General features: G+C 43.2%; 1 protein-coding gene across 2 annotated transcripts in view; it reads left to right on the forward strand.

Moving 5' to 3' along the window:
* Positions 1-23627, forward strand: part of LOC145531144 (zinc finger protein 33A-like) — a 41777-nt gene that overhangs the window by 12187 nt on the left and 5963 nt on the right. The window contains exons 2-6 of one of the 2 annotated variants that reach the window (XM_081552903.1): positions 8380-8574; positions 13285-13387; positions 17904-18032; positions 18781-19772; positions 20804-20846. In XM_081552903.1, coding sequence (XP_081409029.1) covers positions 19717-19772; positions 20804-20846 — 99 coding nt within the window. In that variant the 5' untranslated portion in view covers positions 8380-8574; positions 13285-13387; positions 17904-18032; positions 18781-19716. Of the gene's footprint in view, positions 1-8379; positions 8575-13284; positions 13388-17903; positions 19773-20803; positions 20847-23627 lie in introns of both variants that reach the window. The other variant, XM_081552904.1, reaches the window with a different exon arrangement.

Genomic DNA, 23627 nt, shown 5'->3' on the forward strand with positions numbered 1-23627 from the left:
TGAGGACGATTTACAATAATTTGCTGGGAGCACCCAGACACTAGTTTAACCAGGACTATGTCTACACAGAAGCAGGCAATAATAGGTAGCCATTCTGCGGAGCACTGTGTGCACTTGATGCTTCATTTTCTTGATGGATGGCTCGTGCCTCTCAGTTTCTCTCTGAAGGCACTCAGTCTCCTTTGTGTGATGAGAGACCTCATTTTCATGGTGTTTCTTCAAGGCTGCGAGCTGTAATTCTTGAGCACGAGCTCAGAAGGAACGCTTCTCCTCTGCCTGCTCTCTTTTTCCCAAGGCCCCACCTGCATCCCAGACCCAGCCGGCACTGAGTATCTGCCAGTTCCAAGCTGAAGCTTTGGGCCTTGCAGGGCCCAAAGGCTCCGCACACAGAGCTGCGTTTGTGCCTCCAACCCCGTCCCTGCCATCGCTGTCAGGGAAGTCCGCCGCTCCTGTGACCTTGTGTCATGTTTTAGATGATACGTATGTGCTATCGTATGGTATTTGTCGTTTTCCTCCCGACTTACTTCACTTAGTATGATAATCCCTAGGTCCATCCATGTTGCTTCAAATGGCATTATTTCATTCGTTTTTATGAATGAGTAATATTCCATTATATATATACATCACATCTTCTTTATCCACTTGTCTGTCAATAGACATTTAGCTTGTTCCCATGTCTTGGCTGCTATAAATAGTGCTGCTATGAACATAGAAGCGCGTGTATTTTTTGAATTAAAGTTTTGTCTGGATGTGCACCCAGGAGTGGGATTGTTGGATCACAGGGCAACTGTATTTTTCACTTTTTTGAGGAGCCTCCAGGCTGTTTTCTATAATGGCTGCACCAATTTACATTCCTGCCAGCAGTGTGGGAGGGCTTCCTTTCTTCCACACCCTCTCCAGCATGTTATTCATAGACTTTCGATGCTAGCCATTCTGACCAATGTGAGGTGGTACCTCAGTGTAGTTTTGATTTGCTTTTCTCTAATAATTAGCTATGACGAGCACCTTTTCACGTGTCTATGGGTCATCTGTACAAATCACGTTCCTATAAGTTACTGACCATGTCTTTAGCTTGGCTGCAATGTCATGCAGATTTACATGGTTGCTATTTTTACTTGCTTTGTATTATTTGGATTAACACTCTGAGTGGCGAGTCAAACACTCCCTCTTCACTGACCAGAATTGGCCCTTTAACTACAATAGGAAAAATTAAAATATGAAACAAAAACCATTTTGTGTGAAACTTGGTGATAACTGGCACTTAAGTTCAAAAAAAAATAGTTCTTTATACTTGCTGCCTTAAAATGCTGTCTGCCCAAAGCTCTGAAAGACTTACAGGCAGTAATACTACAAGACTACCGAGTTTTTGTAGAATGGTTACATTTGATAATAAAACTTGCCTATTTAAAAAAAGAGAGAGAGAAACGAATGGAATAGTCAGTGATCAGTCAGCAATCAAGGAATATTTGCTCCACGTTTGCAAGGCAGGGGACAGGGGTTTGATCCTCAGTCAGGGAACTAAGATCCCACAAGCCTCGGAGGAACAGAGGCCGAGTGCTGCAACTCCTGAGCCCACGGACCAGGGGCTACAGAGCCCCTGAACAGTAATGAAAGATCCCGCAGGATGCGAGGAGGATCCTGCACGCTGCAACCAAGACCTGATGCGATCAAGTAAAAAAAGAAATCAAGAAAGAAGAGGAGTCCCTGGTTTCCTTTGCTTTTCGTGTTAACCAGCACCACAAATCAGAAAGGGAAAAAGATACCTATCTATCTATCAACAGACAAAACTATTGACAACAAATGATGTTTTCTTATTTTCCTGCGAAGAAGCATGGACATTCCTATCAACTGTACTGGCTATACTTCCATGTAACAGGGCAGACGTGACACACACCAACCCTCCAAACCTTCCAGAGAGCTGTGGTACAATTTGTACATCCCTGTGAGTCATCACAGCAGTGTTCCCTTGATTTCATTATCTGGTTATAAGCAGTTAATGTGGCAGTGACCTATAAAACAATTTATACCAGCAGAGGATGGCGTTTTCTTAATTTGTGCGTCATCACTTTGTTCCCAAGAGCTGGAAGTATCACCAACAGCTTTATCTAGATGAGGCTGTGCTCATCTGGCCGTGAAGGAAATTATTCCTGAACTCTGTCTGCATTCAGAAGTAGTCATCTCCTGCCATTTGGGCCCAATGCAGTAACAGCATAATTTGTATTCAACACAATGCACCTGGTATAAGTGTACATTCCTGTGAGTTTTGACAGATTTATATGCCCATGTAACCCTCACCATAATCAAGACCATCTCCATCACCCCAAAACATTCCCTGTGCTCCTTCCTTGCCAATCCACCACCCCCATCCCTGGTGCTAGGCAACCACTTATCTGCTTTCTATCACTTTAGATTAGAATTGCTTTTCCTATAGCTTCAGATAAATGAGCTCATAAGGCGGGTACTGTTGCGTCTGGTTCCTTTTGTTCAACATAGGTTCATTTGTTGGTAATTTTATTATAGTAAAATACATATAAAATAGAATTTACCATCTTCACCATTTTTAAGTACACACTGCAGTGGTATTAAATACATTCATAATGTTGTGCAATCACTGTCAGCACCTGTCTCCATAACGTTTTTTGAAAAACCAGAATTCTATACGCATTCAACAATCACTCCCCATTCCCCCCCGCCCCTGTCCACCACCATTCTCCTTTCTGTCTCTAGGATTTTGACTACCCTCAGTACCTCACTGAAATGTGCTCAGGCAGTATTTGTCTTTTTGTGACTGATTTATTTCACTTAGCATGATGTCCTCAAGTTTTATCCATATTGTAGTAGGTGTCAGAATCTTCTTCCTTTTTAAGGCTGAATAATATCCCATTGTGTGTGTTTCCACGTTTTGCTTATCCGGTCACCTGTCAGTGGACACGCGGGTTACTTCCATGTTTTAACTATTGTGAGCAATGCAGTTGTGAACACGGGTATACAAACATCTCTTCGAGACCCTGCTTTCAACTCTTTTGGGTGTATGTTTACTATTCAGAAGTGGAATTGCTGGGTCATATGGTAATTCTGGTTTTCATTTTTGAGGAACATACTGTTTTCCACCATTTTGACATTCCCATTAACTGTGCTCAAGAGTTGCAACTTTTCCACATCTTTGCCAATATTGTTATTTACTGTTTTTTTTTAAAAATATTTCCCATTCTAAGGGAATGAGGTGGTATCTCACTGTAGCTTTGATTTGCATTTCCCTAATGTTTATGATCTTCAGCATCTTTTCATGTGCATGTTTGCTATTTGTGTATTTTCTTTGGAGAAATATCTGTTCAGTCTTTTGGCCATTTGTGAATGAATTTGTTTCTTCATTGTTGAGTGGTTTCTATATATGGTTTCTATATGTTCTGGATACTAATTCCTCATCAGATATATGATTTCTATATATTTCTCCCATTCTGTGGATTGCCTTTTTACTCCATTGATATTGTCTTTTAAATTTTGTTAAATTTATTTTTATTATATTTTATTGTTTTAATAATAATATATTGGGTCTTAGTTGTGGCAGGATCTTCACTGCAACACGCAGGCTTCTCTTTACTTGTGGCACCTGGACTGCTGCCCCAAGCCATGTGGAATCCTAGTTCCCAGATCAGGGGTTGAACCTGCATTGGAAGGTAGATTCTTAACCGCTGGACTGCCAGGAAAGTCCCTACATTAGTGTGGTTTAATTTTTGTTTCCCTAATGGTGAATTATGTTCAGCATCTTCTTTTGTACTTATTGGCCTTTTTATTTCTTTTGTGAAATTTTTGTTCAGTTTTTTTGCCCATTATTTAAATTGAGTGCTTCATCTTCTTACAGTTGAGTTATGAGAGTTTTTTATTTTCAATAAAAGTCCTTAGTATTGTGCATATTTTCTCTCAAATCTCTTGCCTTTTTGTTTACTTGATGGTGTCTTTTGAAGAATAAAAGTTTTTAGTTTTCATGTATTTCTTAAAATTTCCATTCAATTCAAACATTTTATTATTTCCCTTGTGATTTTTTAGTTGACTTGTGATTATTTAGGATTGTGTTTTAAATTTCTTTATTATTTGGAATTAAATTTCTTTATTATTATTAGGTATCTTTCTCTAATTGACTTCTAATTTAATTTTTTTGTGACTAGAGAACATATTCCACATGCTATCAACCTGAAAAAAATTTTCAAGAATTGGCCAATGATGTTATATGGCCAATGATGTGGTCTATTTTAGTGAATCCATGTACATTTGGAAAGAAAGTGTATTCTTTTGTTATTCAGTAGAATGTTCTGGACAAGTCAGAGAGGTCAGCGTTACAATATCCATCCTGACTTTCTGCCTCTTTGTTCTTCCAGTGAGAGGGAGGGGAAGTCTTGAAATTTCCAACTAAAACCTTAGGCTTGTTGACAGCATATAGCTGGATCTTGCATTTTTATCTCACCTGACAACCTTTGTCTTTTAATTCTAGTGGTTAAGCCATTTTGATTTAATATAATTATTTATACGACTGAGTCTAAATCTCCTGTCTCATATTTGTTTTCTATTTGGCTCTTTTATTCTTTGTTCCCTTTTACTGGATTTAACTGAGTAATTTTGAGATTTCCATTCTACCTCTACCGTTGGCTAATCAACTGTTCTCTCTCTATTAATCTTTTAATGATCTCATTAAGGTTTATAACATGAATACTTACCTTAGCATAACCCATCTTCTTATAATGTTATTCCCTTACGAAAAATATACTTTCATTTCCCCCTCTCCCATCTTTTATGCTTTTTTTAAAAGTCTCTATTGAATTTGTTACAATATTGCTTCTGTTTTATGTTTTGGTTTTTTGGCCACAATGCATGTGGGATCTTAGGTCCGCAATGAGGGAGTGAATCTGCACCCCCTGCCATGGGAAGGCCAAGTCTTAACAACTGGCCGCCAAAGAAGTCCCCACTTTTATTCTTTTACTTCCACACGTAATTTGAACCACAATTCTACTCTTTCCAGAATCGTGTCCTACAATTTCTGGCTGCCTGAGTTTCCCTGAGTTCTGATCTCTATCTCCTCCACTCAACAAGGCTTCTGAGTTGATTAGGTCTCCCCTCCCCACGCCTCTGGTGCAGAAATTGCTTCTGGGCAGACGTTGGGGTGGTTGTAGGCCTCGTTTCCTCTGTCACCTGTCTCTCGGGCATCCAGTCCTGTGCTCTGTGCTGTCCAACATCCGCAAACTGCTGTTTCGTATACATATATATGTATGTGTGTGTGTGTGTATCATATATAATATGCATATATATGTTATGAACCATAAGAGGTTCTTGGCATTCAAGGGATGCCATCCAAGCTCTTATAGTACCATAAGAGGTGGAAGGCTCAGCACTACTTACTTGAATCTTCTCCTGAGCAGTAATGTTTTTGAAATCACGGGGGTTTTATGGTACTTTTATTATTTGTATTCATTTTTAAATAAATGAATACAAAGTTCTGTATAGTCAAAGCTATGGTTTTTGTCCAGTAGTCATGTATGGATGTGAGAGTTTGGACCATAAAGAAGGCTGAGTGCTGAAAAACTGATGCTTTTGAACTGTGGTGTTGGAGAAGACTCTTGAGAGTCCCTTGGATGGCAAGGAGATCAAACCAGTCCATCCTAAAGGAAATCAGTCCTGAATATTCATTGGAAGGACTGATGCTGAAGCTGAAGCCACCTGAGGCGAAAAGCCGACTTATTGGAAAAGACCCTGTGATGCTGGGAAAGACAGGACAGGAGGAGAAGCGGACGACAGAGGATGAGGTGGTTGGATGGCATCACTGACTAAACGGACTTGAGTCTGCGCAAACTCCAGGAGACAGTGAAGTGCAGGGGAGCTGGTGTGCTGTGGTCCACAGGGTTGCAGTCAGACAAGACTTGGCGACTGAACAACATGCAAATATGTATCAGTTAAAATGGTTTTGTTACTGCAACTAGAGAAAGCCTGCGTGCAGCAACCAAGAGCCACTGTGCCGTGAGGGACATGCAGTGCAGCCAAGATCTTTTTAATGTTTTTGCTGAGCACAGTGATCTATGTACCTGCTTTGGAAAACCCTGAGCCAGTCTAATCTCAAAGTGTTATAACAGGTGGAAAATAGAGGGTGAGTGACATGCCCAACATCACACAGGTTGTTAATTTCAGATTCTGATCTAAAACTCTGGAGATTTTTGGGAATTCCCTGGAGGTCCAGTGGCTAGAACTTGGCACTTTTCACTGCCATGACCCATGTTCAGTCCTTGGTTGGGGAAATACGATCCTGCAAGCCACAAGGCGCAGCCAACACACACACACACACACAATTTAGGAAGTTTTTCAATTTCTAGATGATATTTACTGTACACTTTGCCTCCATTGCTTTTTCTTCTGCTTCCTCCATCTCTTCCCACATTCAGATTTGAAAAGGAAGCATCTAGGGAAAGAATCAGATTCCACAAATGCATACTGAGTGCCTACCATTTACTTAGTCATAATTCAGTTATCACATCAAATGCTATTTTTCAGACAACTTTCTTTGACAATTAGGATTAGATCAACCTCCTCTTTGAAATATTCCTTTATAGCACATTTACAATTTGTAGTCATGTATGTATACAACTAGCTGTGCTCAGCTGGTGGCTCAGTGGTAAAGAATCTGCCTGCCAATGCAGGAGACTTGGATTTGATCCCTGGTGGGGAAGATCCCCTGGAGGAGGAAATGGCAACCCACATATTCTTGCCTGGGATATCCCATGGACAGAAGAGCCGGGTGGGCTACAGTCCATGGGGTTGCAAAAGAGTTGGACCTGACTTACTGACTAAACAAAACATTTGTATCAACACTCCATTATAAATGATAAAAACAATGGATATGCACAAGGATATGAAGGCTGAGTAGTAAATGATATTTTTTTAAAGGTTTTATTTTGTTTTCATTTCTGTTTTAATCTAAAGGGTTAGATCAGTGAGCCCTTTTGCCACTGGGCTTCAAAGGATCAAAATTCTGTGATTCTGTGTTGCTATGGGGATGAGAGTACATGACACAAATGCACAGCATGTTCCGTTGCTAAGGTGATTATGAGCGTCTTCACCCTCTCAATCAGGGCCTGCTTTGTCAAAGATATTAGCCATGGGATAAAATGAGCCTAGGGCTTCAAGTGCCACGAGACAGAAGTGAAAAATCAAAGTGTGGAAAATTCCACTTGCTGGTAGACTTGGCTGGCCTCATGGTGACAGTCGGCCCCATGGATGGATGGTTACCACTGTCTGGCACACTAGCTCCTGGGTAGAAGGGGGATTGCCATTTCACAGGTGCCTGGTGGCCTGAGGCTTATTCAGAGGCTTATTCAGAAGCAAGTAGAGAGATCCAGAAAGCTTGAGTGCTCCAGAAAATGTCAGACTTGTGATGCAAAGGGGTGGAGATTGAGTCAAAGGGATCTGAGGGAAACCTCTATAGTGTTGCTAAGTCATGTCTGATTCTTTGCGACCCCATGGACTGTAGCACACCAGGCTTCCCTGTCATTCACCATGTCCCGGAGTTGCTCAAACTCATGTCCATTGAGTTGGTGATGCCATCCAACCATCTCATCCTCTATCGTTCCTTTTCCTCCCGCCCTCAGTCTTTACCAGCATCAGGGTCTTTTCCAGTCAGTCAGCTTTTCGCATCAGGTGGCCAAAGAATTGGAGTTTCAGCTTCGGCATCAGTCCTTCCAATGAATATTCAGGACTGATTTCCTTTAGGACTGACTGGTTGCAGTCCAAGGGACTCTCAAGAGTCTTCCTCAGCACCACAGTCTGAAAGCATCAATTCTTCGGCACTCAGCTTTCTTTATGGACCAACTCTTATGCTGTACGTGACTACTGGAAAAATTATAGCTTTGACTATATGAATATGATATAATGGGTTAAAAAAACACCTGCTGTAAGGAATTCCCTGGTGGTCTAGTGGTTAGGACTCTGCGCTTTCACTGCCTAGAGCATGAGTTCGATTCCTGGCAGGGGAACTAAGATCTCACAAGCCCTGAAGCACGGAAAAACATAACCCAGAAAACTCTGCTATAAACTGGCATTTAGTAATATAATCACTCGTTGTTCAGTCACTAAGTTGTGTCCGACTCTTTGCAACCCCATGGATTGTAACATACCAGGCTCCTCTGTCCATGGGATTTCCCAGGCAAAAATACTGGAGTGGGTTGCCCCTTCCTACTCCAGGGGATCTTCCCGACCCAGGGAAGCCTGGTGGCTCAGATGATAAAGAATCCGAGTTAACTATTTCTCGGGTTAACTAGTTTCTCCTGAGGGCAGACCTTGTTAAGAAAACCAGAATGCTCTGGTGTATTTAAAATGGCCATGTCTCCCCTTCCCCTGCAGGAGGTATGAGGTGATTTTTCTCCTATCTTTGCCTTGAGAAACTGGTCGAGCTCTGGAGGTAAAACTCACAGAAGTGTGGGGACCGCCCTGGAGATTCTGAGTCTCACACTTGTCCACTCTAAGCCTCCAGCAATTTATCAATTATGGCTCAGGTTTTCATACCCTGGATTGGTCCACATGGAGATTTCTGCTCTGGTAAGTTGTGATTCTCTATATTCACCTGTCTTTCCAATTTTGGGGGGCAGTTGTTTGCCCTGTGACCTCATTTTTCTGATGACTCTAAGACTGTTGATTTATCGTTAGTTTTGCTTTTTACTTGTGTGGATAGAGAGGTGACTTCTAAGCTCCTTACAGCTGCCATGTGTTTTTAATATAAACAGTTGACTTGTTGGGAACACAAGTGGGACACAATAGGCCTGGGGGAGAATTAATCCACCTCTGGAGATATTGAAGAAAACATTAACTTTAATGGAAGACAGTGCAGGTTTTAAAAGAAGGAATACAAATTTTATCTAGGCACTTGAGACCCACATGAATGGGATTTTGCAGAGTTTTCTTTGAAATTAAGAATTAAGAGATTTAGTTATTTCAGTTTTTCTAAGAGGAGATTTTATTATGGGACATTGATTTCTCTGTTGAAGCTTAATGCTAACAAGGGTTCATATTACTGAAGTCTGGGAGTTTTTTTTTTTTATAGTGTTGGCATTGTATTATTTTAACTGTGCTGTCATTGGTTAATTGTTAAATAATGTCTCAAGACCAAAAAATCAGAACATAAACAACAGAAGCAATATTGTAAAAAATTCAATAAATTATTTATTTAAACAAAGATTTACTTATTTTATTTTTTGGTCCCTTCACCATCTATTTTAAACTACTTTCCATGGAATCTTGATGTGAGAAGGTGATAGCTTTAATAGTTTTATTCTCAAAAGAAGAAAATAATAAATCTAATGTTACCTCTTTGGGGAAAAATAAGTGATAAAATTCTGGTTGTGTTGATCAATACAAAAGAGATACTAATTCTTGGAAAACTCTCTAGAAATACATCTGGAAATTTTAAATAATTCAAACTAATAGATACGGTAAATAACAGTAAAAAACTTGAATGTACTGAATTAAAAGAAGTTTGAAGGAAAAATATATTACCGAAGTCAATTAAACAGGAAGAGAAAAACAAAAGACATAAAACCCTCAAACAATTATCCTATAAAAAGTTCTGTACTCAGAAGGTTTGCAAATGAGTCTTTTCAAACTTTTTTAAGGAGATGATTTCTATTGTTTATAATTCTCTCTAGAACAAACCAAAAGCTATTAATAGAAAGCTATGTAGCTGAATCTGCAAAGGACTCAAATCCCTGATGTCCAAATCTAATACAAGAATTAGAAACAAAAGGAAAAGCAATTCCATGTTACAAAAGAATAAGATTACTTTCTCTTTTTTTTCAAAAAGAGCGTGAACTGAATCTAATGATATATTTTAAAAGTTATTATGCATTTTATTCAATAATGAAAACAGGCTGATATGAAACTTACTGTTTGAACATATTAGTAAGTACCTTAAATGATAATAATAGGTTTTTCATAATCACATCGTGACATTCCTTACCCCTAACATCCTCCTGCAATACATACATACTTACAAACACACACACACACACAGTATATGTGTCATAGAGAATATCTGTTTTAGACCAATATCATATTTGGTTTTTCAAACTCTACAGGCAATTCTAGCAACACTGTAAAATAAGTCAAGTTTATTAACACTGTTATGTAATATAGGATACCCTAAAGTTTTAAGATTTAGTAACTTTAGCAATATAAATTATAGATCATATGAAAAGCATCATTTTGTTGTACTGTTTTATTTAACTCAGTATGTCCAAAACATTGTTCCTTCAGCATATAATCATTATAAATACGCTAATGAGATATTTTCTGTTCATTTTTTTATACCAAGTCTTCAAAATTCATGGTATTTTACAATTAAAGCACATTTTAATTTAGACTTGGGCTTCCACTAGTGGTAAAGAATCTCCTGCCATGCAGGAGATGCAAGAGATGTGGGTTCGATCCCTGGGTCAGGAAGATCCCCTGGAGGAGGAAATGGCAATCCACTCCAGTATTCTGGACTAGCCACCTTTCAAATACTCAGTAGTCAGAGGTAGTTAGTGGCTACTAGTGCTGACCAGCACATAACTACACAATCACAAAGGAAAATTTTCTTCCAAAATGACCCTCCACTTGAAACATATTACACTTTTCAACAGCTCTAGGAATTGGGAAGTTCTTTCTGAAAAGCATCATTTTAAGTTTAAATTCTTCTTACTTTCACTTAGAGAATTTTGAATAATACATTTTAATGGCAAATAATGAGGGAAGCCACACAATACAGTAGCTAGTCAAAATATGCAGAATGTACAGAAAAGTATTTACCATTGACTGCATCTTTGAAAATAGATGAAGACCAACCAAATGAGGACAGCCCAGACTGTTTATTCAGAGCTTATTAGAGGAAAGGAGCATAGACTTGGATTACCGTGATGTTGAATGGTTTGCCTTGGAAACGAACCGAGATCATTCTGTTGTTTTTGAGATTTCTGTGGGCACAGGACTGGAAAAGGTCAGTTTTCACTCCAATCCCAGAGAAGGGCAATGCCAAAGAGTTTCAAACTACCATACAATTCTTCTTATTTCATATGCTAGCAAGGTAACGCTCAAAATCCTTCAAGCTAGGCTTCAGCAGTATGTGAACCGAGAACTTCCAGATGTATAATCTGGGTTTAGAAAAAGCAGAGGAACCAAAGATTAAATTGCCAACATTTGTTGGATCATAGAGAAAGCAAGGGAATTCCAGGAAAACATCTACTTCTGCTTCATTGACTACACTAAAGCCATTGACTGTATGAATCACAACAAACTGTGGAAAATTCTTAAAGAGACGAGAATACCAGACCACCTTACTTGTCACCTGAGAAACTTGTATGCAAGTCAAGAAGTAATAGAACCAGACATGGAACAATGGACTGGTTCAAAATTGGGAAAGAAGTACAACAGGCTGTATATTGTCACCCTGCCTAGTATTTAACTTACATGCAGAGTACATCATGGGAAATTCTAGATTGGATGAATCATAGCTGGAATCAAGGTTGCCAGCAGAAATACCAACGACCTCAGATATGCAGATGATACCACTCTGATGGCAGAAAATGAAGCAGAACTAAAGAGCCTCTTGATGAGGGTTAAAGAGAGAGGGAAAAAGCTGGCTTGAAACTCAACATTCAGAAAACGAAGATCATGGCATCCAGTCCCATCACTTCATGGCAAATAGATAGGGAAACAATGGAAACAGTGACAGACTTTATTTTCTTGGGCTCCAAAATCACTGCAGATGGTGACTGCAGCCATGAAATTAAAAGACGCTTGCTCCTTGGAAGAAAAGCTACGACAAACCAGGACAGCATATTAAAAGGCAAAGACATCACTATGCTGACAAAGGTCTGTGTAGTCAAAGCTATGGTTTTTCTAGTAGTCACATATGGATATGAGAATTGGACCATAAGGAAGGCTGAGTGCAGAACTGATGCTTTCTAACTGTGGTGCTGGAGAAGACTCTTGAGAGTCCCTTGGACTGGAAGAAGATCAAACCAGCCAACCCTAAAAGAAATCAACCCTTAATATTCATTAGAAGGACAGATGCTGGAGGTGAAACTCCAATACTTTGGACACCTGATGCAAAGAGCCGACTCACTGGAAAAGACCCTGATCTGGGAAAGATTTAAGGCAAAAGGAAAGATTTAAGGGCAGCAGAGGATAAAATGGTTAGATAGCAACATCAACTCAATGGACATGAATTTGAGCAAACTCCAGGAGATAATGGAGGCCAGGGGAGTCTGGCAGGCTACAGTCCATGAGGTCAGAAAGAGTCAGACAAGCCTTAGGGACTGAACATCACCAGCAGCAGCAACAAAAGCTAGGGAAACTCAGTAACTGACAAAGTCCTGGTCATTTGGAGCTGACTTCTATAAAAGTTACTACTTAGCTCCCTGGAGGTTGGCTAGAGGTAGTGGCCTGGCTTACTAGGCTTTTTATTGTAGTTCAAGGAGTTGATTTCTTGGGTAGATCATGGGGGTGGTAGGTCAGCGTTCCATTGTTTTTTTCTGGCTCGCCATGGGACAAGTGGGGTCTTACTTCCTCCACCAGGGATAGAACCTGCGCCCCCTGCATTGGCGGCAAGGAGTCTTAACCACTGGACTTGCCACGCGATATGCCTCCTCCTGCCACGCGTGCCTGCCCACGCCAGCCACCGCTGTGAGCGAAGCGCCTCACTCACGCTGACCGGAAGGGCCTTGCCGCAGAGCCTGCCGGGAATTGTAGTTCCATCCCGATCCAGAGTTGCCTACGTAGTGCAGGGGTGGAGGGGCGGGGGGCGGCTCAGATCTGCGCATTTTCGGACATCGGTGGTCTTGTGGTCTTCAGACTTGAGAGCACATCGGACCTGGCCGGTTTTGAGGTCTGCGCGGCACCTCGGACTGGTGTTTCCCTCGGCTCCTGGCTGTAGAAGGGATTCACGTGACCGAATCCACGGTTGCAAAGCCAAGCGGGCACTGGGAGGGGGTGCTCCGCGCGGGGGTCCCTCCGTCCGATGTCTTCTTAGGAGGGTCAGGGTTTCTGTCTGGTCCGAGGTAGGGGCCGCAGGCTGGCTGGGTTTCACTGTTTCTCTGATCTGCAGCCCCTCAGCCTCGCTGAGCCCACCATCCACAGGGAAGCTACTCGAGGACACGGTAGTGACAGCATTGGCCCCAAAGAGCTGGGGACTAGCTCTCCCTCGCACGGTCGCCCCTTTTTCCTGACGGTGGATTTGTTTCTGATGTTTAACTTAGAGTTTCTCTGCCTACCCAGATCCCTGAACTCCACTTGGGTGCTCAGACCTCCTGTGGGTGAGGAAAGTCTCTTCTGACACCGCCCCCACCCCAACTCCTGCGGACCCTATATCCAGCCAAGGGTAGGCGCTGAACTGTGAGGGCAATTAAGGAAGGCTATGAAATGACTGTTATTTCAGAAGTCTACAGTGTCAGTCTTTAGAGTGTCTGGCCTTGGGGGAACACCGGGTCACATCCGCGGCCAGAGACTTATGGACATGTCAGTCAGATGAACAGATAAGGGCCCCTCTGGGTGTGAGTGCCCCGATATCTCTCCTGGATGAACGGGCCCACCCCCACCTCCTTCGGAGGGAGGGAGGTTCCTACTGGGGGAGGCGGGACTAAAGATCAGACTTGAATAGGGTCTGCTAGGTGGAAAGATGCAAAAGGGTATTCCCAGATGAGGGACCAGCATGCCAAAGGTAAGAGGCTTAAACCGAGGGGGTACTGCTAGGCTGGGTGCTATGGAGGAGCCATTGCAAAAATCTTGACTAGAATTTGATTGGATCTAATGTTTCTTTGATGGGTGTATTTTTGAGTATGGATCTATTTCAGGTAAAGTTTAGTGGTTTATTTGGTTTTCTGTTGCTTTGTCAATTTGACTAATTTATATATTTTCTGGAAAGTTGTCCAATTTAATTTCAGTTTATGGCATATATTTGTAGTACTCACCTGATTAAAAGAAAACTTCAGTATATCTGTAATTGTCTCCTTTTTCATGTCCAAAAATTGTTTCTTTTTTGCCCACTCTTTTCTTGATCAGTCTTGCCTGCAGTTAGTCTTTTATTAGTTTAAAATACAAAACAATTATTTTATTAGTTGTAATAAATCCTTTCCAAGAGTTGAATTTAGTTTCTTGTTTAATTTTTCATTTGGGCACAATTTCAGAATTAAAGTCATAATAGTAGAATAGTACAAATAATTCCTAAATAGATTTCATCTAAATTCCCTAACATTTTGCCACATTCGTATAGGAGGTTCCAGAGGGATTTCAGAGCCAATTAAGGAAAAAGATGTAACCATGAATTGCAGGAGCACAATGACATTATTTGTGCATGCGTATGAGGGATAAGGGGGCCTCTTTCAGCATGAGACCACCTAGAGGCTAGGGCCCAGGGGCCATTTCCCAGAGGAGAGGAGAACAAGGGAACCCCTGGGGTATATAAAGCTACTTGCGGTCTTTATATCTTTATAGCCACTCATGGCGAAGGAGTTTGTGTAACTCAGTGAAGCGATAAGCCATGCCGTGCAGGGCCACCCGAGACAGAGGAGTTATAGTGGAGAGTTCTGACAAAACATGGTCCAGTGGAGAAGGAAATGGCAACCCACTCCAGTATTCTTGCCTGGAAATTCTCATGGACAGAGAAGCCTGGCAGGCTACAGTCCATGGAGTCGCAAAGAGTTGGACACAACTTAAGCAACTGAACAACAACCACCAGAAACTGGGTGCAGTTTCACAGGGCAGGTAAAGTGTGCAGCTTCTAAATGACTACAGATGTGCTGATGTTTATACTGTGTTTAAAACATTCACGTGTTGATATCTGAGTTTGAGGCTGCTGGTCTTTTGAGCTAGAGATCTCAGCCAGCTGTGAAGAAATAAACAACCCAGGGGCCAGTCTACAGAGGACCTCTTTGGCTAATTTATATGACAATTTGCTTTATCCTGCTTTTCCTCCCTCTTCTATATATTTGTGTATAAATACTTTAATGTGCATTTCCCCGAAACAAGGACATTCTGTCACATAACCACAATATAATCAGGAAATTAGTATTTGTGTAATGCCCTTGTCTAACCCATGGATCTTACATTTTACTAGTTGTCTGAGTAGTACCTTTTCTAGCTAAAGAAAATCTAGTATCACACATTGCAACCCCCTTCCCCCTTTGGTCCCCTTTAATCTGGAAACTTTTAAAGCATTGACATTTTTGAAGAATACAGGCCAGTTATGATTGTTCCTTAATTTAGGTTTGTCTGATGTTTTGTCATGATTAGATTCAGGTAATACATTTGGGGCAGGATTTTTTTTTAATATCTGCTTAATTATTTCTTATAAAATTTCTTCTCATACTTGTTAATTTCTTTTTTTAAACATCTTTTAAGTTTATTGTTCTTTTCTGTGCTAGCTTCCTGCATTGTATGTCATCAATTTCCATTAATTTAATGCCTATCTTAGGGCTGTAAATTTCCTTTAAATATATGTTTTTAAATATCCACCAATTTTGGTATGTAGTATTTTTGTAGTCGTTATAAATATTTCTGCATTTTTATTTTCTAATTTTATTACTTTTTGGTTTAGAGAGTAGCATCTATGCAATATTGATTTTTTAAAGGTTTGTTGAGGTTTATTATTTTTTTTTTGAGGTTTATTATTTTAGCTTAATTGTCAGTTTTATAACTATATCAGATGGCACTTTTAAAAATGCATATTCTCTAACTATTGAGTTCATTCTCTGATCCAATGTCAAGCTTTTAAATTGTTTATTCATATCATATGCTATTTTTTTTGTATCCTAGATCTTTGTTTCTAGAAGTATATACTAAAATCTTTTTGCTGGGATGACGACTTGTCAGCTTCTCCTCGTTGTGTCCAACCAGTGTTTTTGTGCATTTAACCTTCATCATGTGCCTTTGCTGGGGCGCACTGGACCCAGGATCGAGGGAGCTTCGGGTCATTGCTTTGTCTCCTTCCAGTGGGTTGTTCTTTCTAGCTTTTTGTCTGTCTCCTAATTTTTTTAATGAATGCCAGACATTGTGTGTGGGAGACTTCTGTTGGGCTGTTTCTGTGTCGGAGCTGGGAGGACAGGAGTTGTGAGTTGCGCAGAGCTGGCATTTCTTGTTGCTATGGTTATCGTGGGTCTCTGCTCTGGCTTACAGCTGGCTGGTTACTTACTGGTTTCCCACTCTGCCCACCTCCTTACAGCTGGCTGGTTACTTACTGGTTCCCCACTCTGCCCACCGCCGGCCTCCCCCCCTTGACTCTCTCCTCCTGCTGTTGCTCCCCGCCTGCTTCTTGTGCTGGCTGACCAGGGGAGGAGGGGCAGGGTACTCTTTCCCTCTCAGTCTTAGGAGGGCCCTGGGCCCTGGGGATGTGTCTCTCCCATGGAGGTAGAGTAACTGAGTTACTGGTCCTGCTCACCCCCTGGTTCAGTGCAGCAGTGGGCCCCGCCTCCAAGCAGCCAGCTCAGTAGAGTGAGGTAAGAGGTGGATTCTCGCCTTCTCCAGGGGGCCCTCCAGCTCACCCAAGCTCAGGCCAGCAGGTGAACTGGGGGGCCCAGGGAATAGGCTCCAGGGCCCTCCCCAAGGCCACCCCCTAGCCAGGCCCAGGCCTTGAGGTGGCAGGGACCCTCTCCCCCATCCCCAGCTCTGACCGAATAGCATGAGACTCAGTCTGCGAGACCTGGTCCCTGCCAACTGGGTGGCCTGAAGGCTGGCCGGGTCCTGGGCGCCTGGCGCCTTCAGTGATGACAGCTGGGCAGGGTCTGAGGACCTGGCTTCGAAGGGGCCACCCACTGAGCTCTGCCTTCTCCTTAGCCAGGACCGAGACCTCAGAGGCCGAACTTGTGCCTGGTGACCTGGCCCTTTCTTGTCAGGACAGAGAGTAACATTCGTTTGGTAGAGACATACAGGAGCATCGTTACCTGACCTCAAGAACAAAGGATGTGATGCCGAGAAGTCTGCATCAGCTAACCATGCTCCTCCCTCACCTTTCCTAGGAAAGGGCTTTGCTGAGAGCTTTTGAGGAGTTTGGGGTTTTTAAGGCATAAGCCACCCATCTCCTTGCATGGCTCTGCAATAAACCTTCCTCTGTTCCAACCTCTTGACATTTTGGGATTGTTTGCCTCATTGTGTGTTGACGGCATGAACTTGTGTTTCAGTAACAGTAGGAGGTGCCAAAAGTCTGAGCCCAGGACCTATGTCTGCCCCTCACCCATGGGGAACAGGGGTTTTTTTTTCTGCTGCTTCTTCCTCCTGCCACATGTGGTAGGTATTACCCATGATCTGGGTGCAACAAAAGGGTTTTGCTAACCCTTCCTCCAGCAACATAGGACTTCTGTTCCTCAGGAGAGAAATTTCTGGAAGGATGGGGCTTCCTGCATTCCCAGTGCCCTCCTCTGGCCCAGGGGAGACTCCGTGTGAGCTCCAGCCCCGCCCTGTGTCCCTCGTCTCTATCCGTATCACAGATCACCACCAATTCAGTGATATAGAGCAGCTCACAGTTTTGAGGCCACGTGACCCGGGGGAATGGCCATGCACTCTGCTCAGGTTTACAAGCCAAAATCAAGACGCTGGACCGGCTGGCCTCTTCTCTCGGGCTTCCGGGGAGAGTTCACTCCTGGTGTTCACAGTCAGGGGAAGTGGGTTTCTGGCGGTCTGGGCTGGAGGCCCCTCCCCCGCTGCCTGCTCTGGGCTGAGGTCCTCCCTCAGCATCTTCTCACACTCACGTCCACCTCCAAAGCCAGAGATGATGGACGGGCTCCTTCTGGGGTCCTCACTCTTCCTGGCTCCCCTCCTCTGCCCCCATCTGTTTCCAACTCAGAGATGAAGTGTCCTGCTGACATTTGCACATGAGTCTCACCATGTCATCTGTTTATTTCCAGGTTTTCTTAGTGTCTTTGCAAAGGCTTAGAATCGGACTGTAGCCAAGGCGGCTTGGTCCTGACTGCATAGTCAAGCTTGTTTCTACCCCTAGAGAGTCTCGGAGGCCGGAGCCGAGCCTCCAGCTGATGGTAAGTTCTCAGCAGGAGAGCAGAGCTTTAGTGCTCAGAACAGGCCCCAGTCCTCAAATGCCAGGCATCCCAAATTAGAATAACTCTCCTAAGAAAGGTGACCCAGGGAGCAGCCTTCTCCTTGGAAAGAGGGATCCCTTTCTTATCCCACTTGGTAGCTTAGGGCTGAAGTTGGAGGCTCACCATGTGGGGCAGCCCCCACCCCCTGAAAAGGGCCCCTAAGAGCAGCCTGGGACCCGCTTGCAGGCAGAACTGGGTGATGTCATTGCCTTAGGGGATCACCTAGGATTCGGTCTAGGGGAAGATTTCCAGGAGGAGAGGGGGTCTCCTGCCTTAGCATGTGAGAAGCATGAACTTGAAGGGAAGGGCCTCCCATGGTTCTGAGAGTGACCCCCCCACCCCCACCCCCAGCCACCGATTTCTCTCCATTCATCTGCGTTAACTTCATTCTCTGCTGTCCATCCAGCTAGATTTCTAGCTCATCATCTGATGTCACCTCCATACCTGACTTCTAGTGACCCGTAACCTTCCCTCCTAGTTGAGTCAAGGCCCAGACGTTGCTTTCTTAAACACATTTCATTTTTCCTTCTCCCGTTAAAGACAAAAGAAAATGGGCGTGCGAGAGGTATTCATAGCCGCCCAGCTTACAGAAGGCCGAGCCAGCACTAGTGCCCAGGGCTCCTGTCTGGAGCAGGCCTGGCGGGGCCCTCCTCACTACACCCTGCCCCTCCTCTCTCCACCCCTTCAGAACTTCGCATGAATTTCAGCTCCTCTGGGCACAGGACTCTGATAGGAGGTCACGGAGAGAGGACCCAGTAAGATGATACATGTAAATTTTTATGAAATACGTAAGTTTTAAACAGCGAGCACATTTTACTGTTGAAAAACTTAGAAAACAAATCCTGAGATGCGAAGGTAACCACTGTTAACATTTTGCGTGTTTTCTACAGAAGTTTTTTCTTGATGTGTTTATGAAAACCCATTCTACAATAAAGAAGCAGGAAATGGGGTAGCAGGTCACAGGCCATAGAGTGTAGAGGGTTTTTGACCTAGGCTTTTGACCCAGACTGTTCGGTCTGCCTTCCCCAGTTAGCTTCCTGGGGCTGCCATCACAAAGCACCACAAACCTAGTGGTTTACACAGCAGACACTGCATCTTGCCCAGTGCTGGAGGCCAGAGGGCCCTGCCCCGGGCCCCTCTCCAAGCTCCTGGAGGCTTGCCAGCCCTCCGTGGCATCCCTCGGTTTCTGCCGCATCATCGGACCTCCGCCTTCCTCCTCTGTGACCCGTCTGTGGATCAAATGCTATGTACCCTGCTTTTCTCCACTTGCTGGTATTGTTGGAAGATCATTCCATCTCAAATATTTATACTATTTTATGTTGATTCATAGCTTAGCATGCTTTAATTAGTATCATAATTTATCAACCATTCTCTTATTTTTCAGCACTTCAGTAGCCTCCATTTATTTAAAAAAAACCCAAAACACCCTCAGAATTCTTTATGGAGTTTCCTGTCATTCTAGAGTTTTAGTATCTCTGCAGAATTCTTGGATCAAACTCCAGTGTGTCTCTGTCCTGAGTAGGAACATACGTAGGACCAGGAGAGAGATAGGTGTGGGGTCCAGTTGATGCTTCCAGCCACAGTAAATTTGCTCTGAACCTTCGTGTTCCTGTTCCCTGGGAAAATGAGGAAAGGAGGAGGAGGGCTCAGGAGAAGCCATCAGATCTTGTCCCGTATTTGGTAAGTGGCAGAGCCTGACCAAGACCATTTCCTGTGCAGGACTCAGCACAGTTGAGCCAGGACGGGTCTCAGTAATAAAAGTGACTGTTGACAAGCTGCAGCCATGAGAGGAGAACCAAACAAAATGTAGCAGGATCCACGGATAGAACCAAGCGCCCCAGGTTAATAGGCTTCCATTGCTTGGCTGAGCAACACTGAACGGACTCTGCCTTCTGGGACCCATTCCCATTTTTTCCCTGTGAATTTCCTCAACACCCGGTGATAGAAGCTTTGGGTTAGAAGATTAGTAGGCTACAGATATTTTTAAAATAATAATTCAAAAGACATGATGATACACAAAATGCCTATTTGTCATAGAAAAGCTTAGAAAATTTATCTAAGTAAAAAGAAAAAAGTAAAAATGGTTATTATCCAACTATACAAAGCTAACTACTACTTGCATTTTGTCCTACATCATTTCAGAGATTATTCTGTGTGTGTGTGTGTGTGTGACAGAGAGAGAGAGTTCAAGATGCTTTCAACTACCTTTTTCAGTTGCCAGTATACTATCATAAATAGTCTTCTATGATTTTATTAGCTACATCATGTTTATTTCCCTTTGGCTGTGGTACATTCATTTAATTAGTCCTCTATAGTTGGATATTTAGTTATGTCTGCTTTTTTGGAGTTTTACCAAATTGTAATAAATATCTTGGCTGCTGAATCTTTGCCCAAACTCATGATTGTTCCTGCAGAATAAACTACTATGAATTAAATTTCTGGGTGATGGCGGGGGAGGGTAGTAAACTGCATGTTGATGACTGAGACGCAGAGATGTATATTCTGTTAAGCGGAAAAATAATTCAAATTCAAACCTCAAGGTCAGGTCCCCATCACATTCCAAGGTGAGGGCTTTGCTCTGATAAACGGGGTTCTTGGGAGGAGCCCCTGCCCCCCTGTGCCTGGGGTGTTAGAGCAGTTGATTCTGAGGCTGGAGGCAAGGTTGGCCTCTCATGTCCTCTCCTCCCCCGCCCCAATCTCTGCCTCCACAGGTATCTGCTTTTCTCAGACCAGCAAGGAAGGACCATGTGCCAGGTGAGTGTGGCATTTCTTTACACTGTGCTTTTCGTTTTACCATGGATTTCAGAATGCTTAAAAGAATTCATCCAGTAAAACACAGAATGCCAACAGAAATCAGGACCAGTGACAACAGGAAGGGAATGGAAGATCCAGTGGGGAGCGCAGGGTGGGCACACCACACAGGCTGCTGGAGTTACTAGCTGCCCTCTAGACTTACATCTGACATGTCTGTCACTTTGAAAAGACAGAGTCCACCCAATACATGACTTGTGTTGTCTGGGACAAGCACATCACCCTCTCAGGGAACATAAAGCTTTGCAGGGTTTTCAGACATTTATGTGATGGCTCTTTACACATCAGATGTAATAGGCAGGGTCCTCAATAACAACATTCAAATAAACGCAACACCAGATCTCCTGGTCCCCCCCGCCCTCACAGTATCAAGTACATACTAAATCAATACAGAAACTCTGTGATTATAGTGTGGGGGGAGTCAGAATACTCAGGTCTACATAAACAGCCTTGTTAGGGTTCACACTGACCTAGATAAAACACTCCATGATCCAGAGGAATGAACGAATGAGTGGTATGTTCTTCCAACTGCTGTTTGTGATAATTCTGGACACAGATAGAGCCTGAACAGCTCAAAGCTTCCGTTTTCAGCAGGGGCAGGGGAAAGATGGTCTGAGCTGTCCTGACTCCTCTCTCCGTGACTTTGACCTCACCCACTGCCCTCAACCTCACCTGTGTCCTTTCTCAGTGGCCATCCATGTCTTTCTTCACACACCACGACATCATGTATTCTATTGCCGGTCACCGTCAAATGCCTCCAGTCCTAAACAGCCTACCTTACGTAAAAGGCTCCAAGGATGCATGAAGTTGAAGTACTCTGGTCAGAGTCCCGGAAGTTACAAAGCCTGAAGCCCAGAGCTAGCTGAGGACAAAGCCAAGCTCGAGGCAGCACCCTGAGCTGTGGGAAGAGCAGGCATGACGCTGGGACTCGGAACGTGCCGCCCAGGGACCCAGACCTCGCCAGGGGTCTCCCTCATTTCAGTGACTCCTTTTCTCATACCGACTTATCCACGTGACCAGAAATAGGGCTGCCACAGCTCACATTTACAAATTCTGCCACAGAGCGAGACCAAGTCTCCTTCCTCAGTTGGAAAGATCTTTGAGAAAGGTTGGGATAGGTTCAGCTTAGTTCAAGGGCTGAGGGGCTGAGTCTGCAAAGGGGAGTTCCCAGGAGCACCAGTGCTTGGAGTGGGGGTGGGGGGCGGGGGAGGGAGGAAGATGAGACCTGGTAGATAAACATCACAGCGGTCCACACCAGGAAGACAAGCATTCACAGGTTTCTGGTTCAGGGATCTCCCTGTTAGGGTTATGTGTGATAAAAACAACAATAAAGCTTGTAAATGTATCCGCTGAGCACTTACATGCCGGTCTCTGTGTTTTTAGTATATTATTGCATGAATAAATCTGTGAGATGATATCATTAATCCCTTCCTCCATTTTACAGATGAACCAACTGAGGCTAGAGATATTAAACTCCATTAGGTGATGGAGTTGGGATCTGAATTCAGACAGACAGACAGACCTAGAACTGGGCCTTAATGATTAAACTAGTTTTATCAGCCAATAGCAAATCCCCAACGGAGGAATCCAGTAGTATTGATGTGTTCTAGACACACACTGTCCATAGTGGCTGGAGATGGAAATGATAATCCACTCCATGATTCTTGCCTGAAAAGTCCCATGGACAGGGGAGCCTGGTGGGCTACAGTCCATGGGGTGCAGAGATGACTGAGCCCACTCTCACACACAGACATGCATCATGATAGCCAGTAACCACAGGTAGATACTGAGCATTCAAAGTGTGGTTAGTGTGACTGTGGATTTGAATTTTTAAATTATATTTCAATTTAAAAACTTCAGAGTAAAATATTTTTTCAGGAAACACAACTTTGTTTTCATAGGACTACATTTCACCAAAGTGAAATTGAAAACTGTGTCTGAATTGAGATGTACTTTAAGTGGAAAATACACACCAAGTTTTGAAGATGTGGTATTTAAAAAGGATGAAAACTGGAGCTTCCCTGGTGGTCCAGTGGTTAAGACTATGCTTCCAGTGTGAGGGGCGCGGGTTCCATCCCTGGTCAGGAAACTAAGATCCCACATACCACACAGTGCAGTCAACAAATTTTAAAAATTAAAAAAAGAATGAAAACTATACCTGTGTACATGGAATCTTTTCTCTACTTTCCTCTTGTTAACACCTTAACTTTGCCCATATCTCATGGTTATGATTATAACTGTGCCTGAATTTTATTTATTCTCTCCATGATTCCCACCTCAGTGATAACAGCAATCATCTACATCAGATTGTCTTTTATAGCTCCCCTTCTTAAGTAGTGTGATGGAGACTCTCTTGCCTGCAGGAAAAAAACTTCATTTGTTGAATGATCTGATCCCTAGGCCCACCTCCCCCCCCACCCCCCTTATACACACACCTCTACACTATCATTCCCAATTTATTCCTACTTCCTACCGAATTTCCCCATTTCTTGGGCTGTGTTTCTTGATAGGAATATCCTTCCAACATCAGAACATGCTTTTTCATGATTCTGCTCACCTACAAACTCCAATGAAGCTTAACATCAGGATGTTGAATCTGGCTGCTGTCTTTGTGTCCTGTACATAAATGTCCTTCCATCATTGCCTTCAGTGTATTGTTACCATACAGCAGTCTCTTACATTCATCTCATGCCACCAGGCAACAAGCACCCTTCAATAGGAGCA

This window comes from Giraffa tippelskirchi, chromosome 13, assembly GCF_054371585.1.
Source record: "Giraffa tippelskirchi isolate mGirTip1 chromosome 13, T2T-mGirTip1v1.2.pri, whole genome shotgun sequence".
Taxonomy (NCBI): Eukaryota; Metazoa; Chordata; class Mammalia; order Artiodactyla; family Giraffidae; genus Giraffa; species Giraffa tippelskirchi.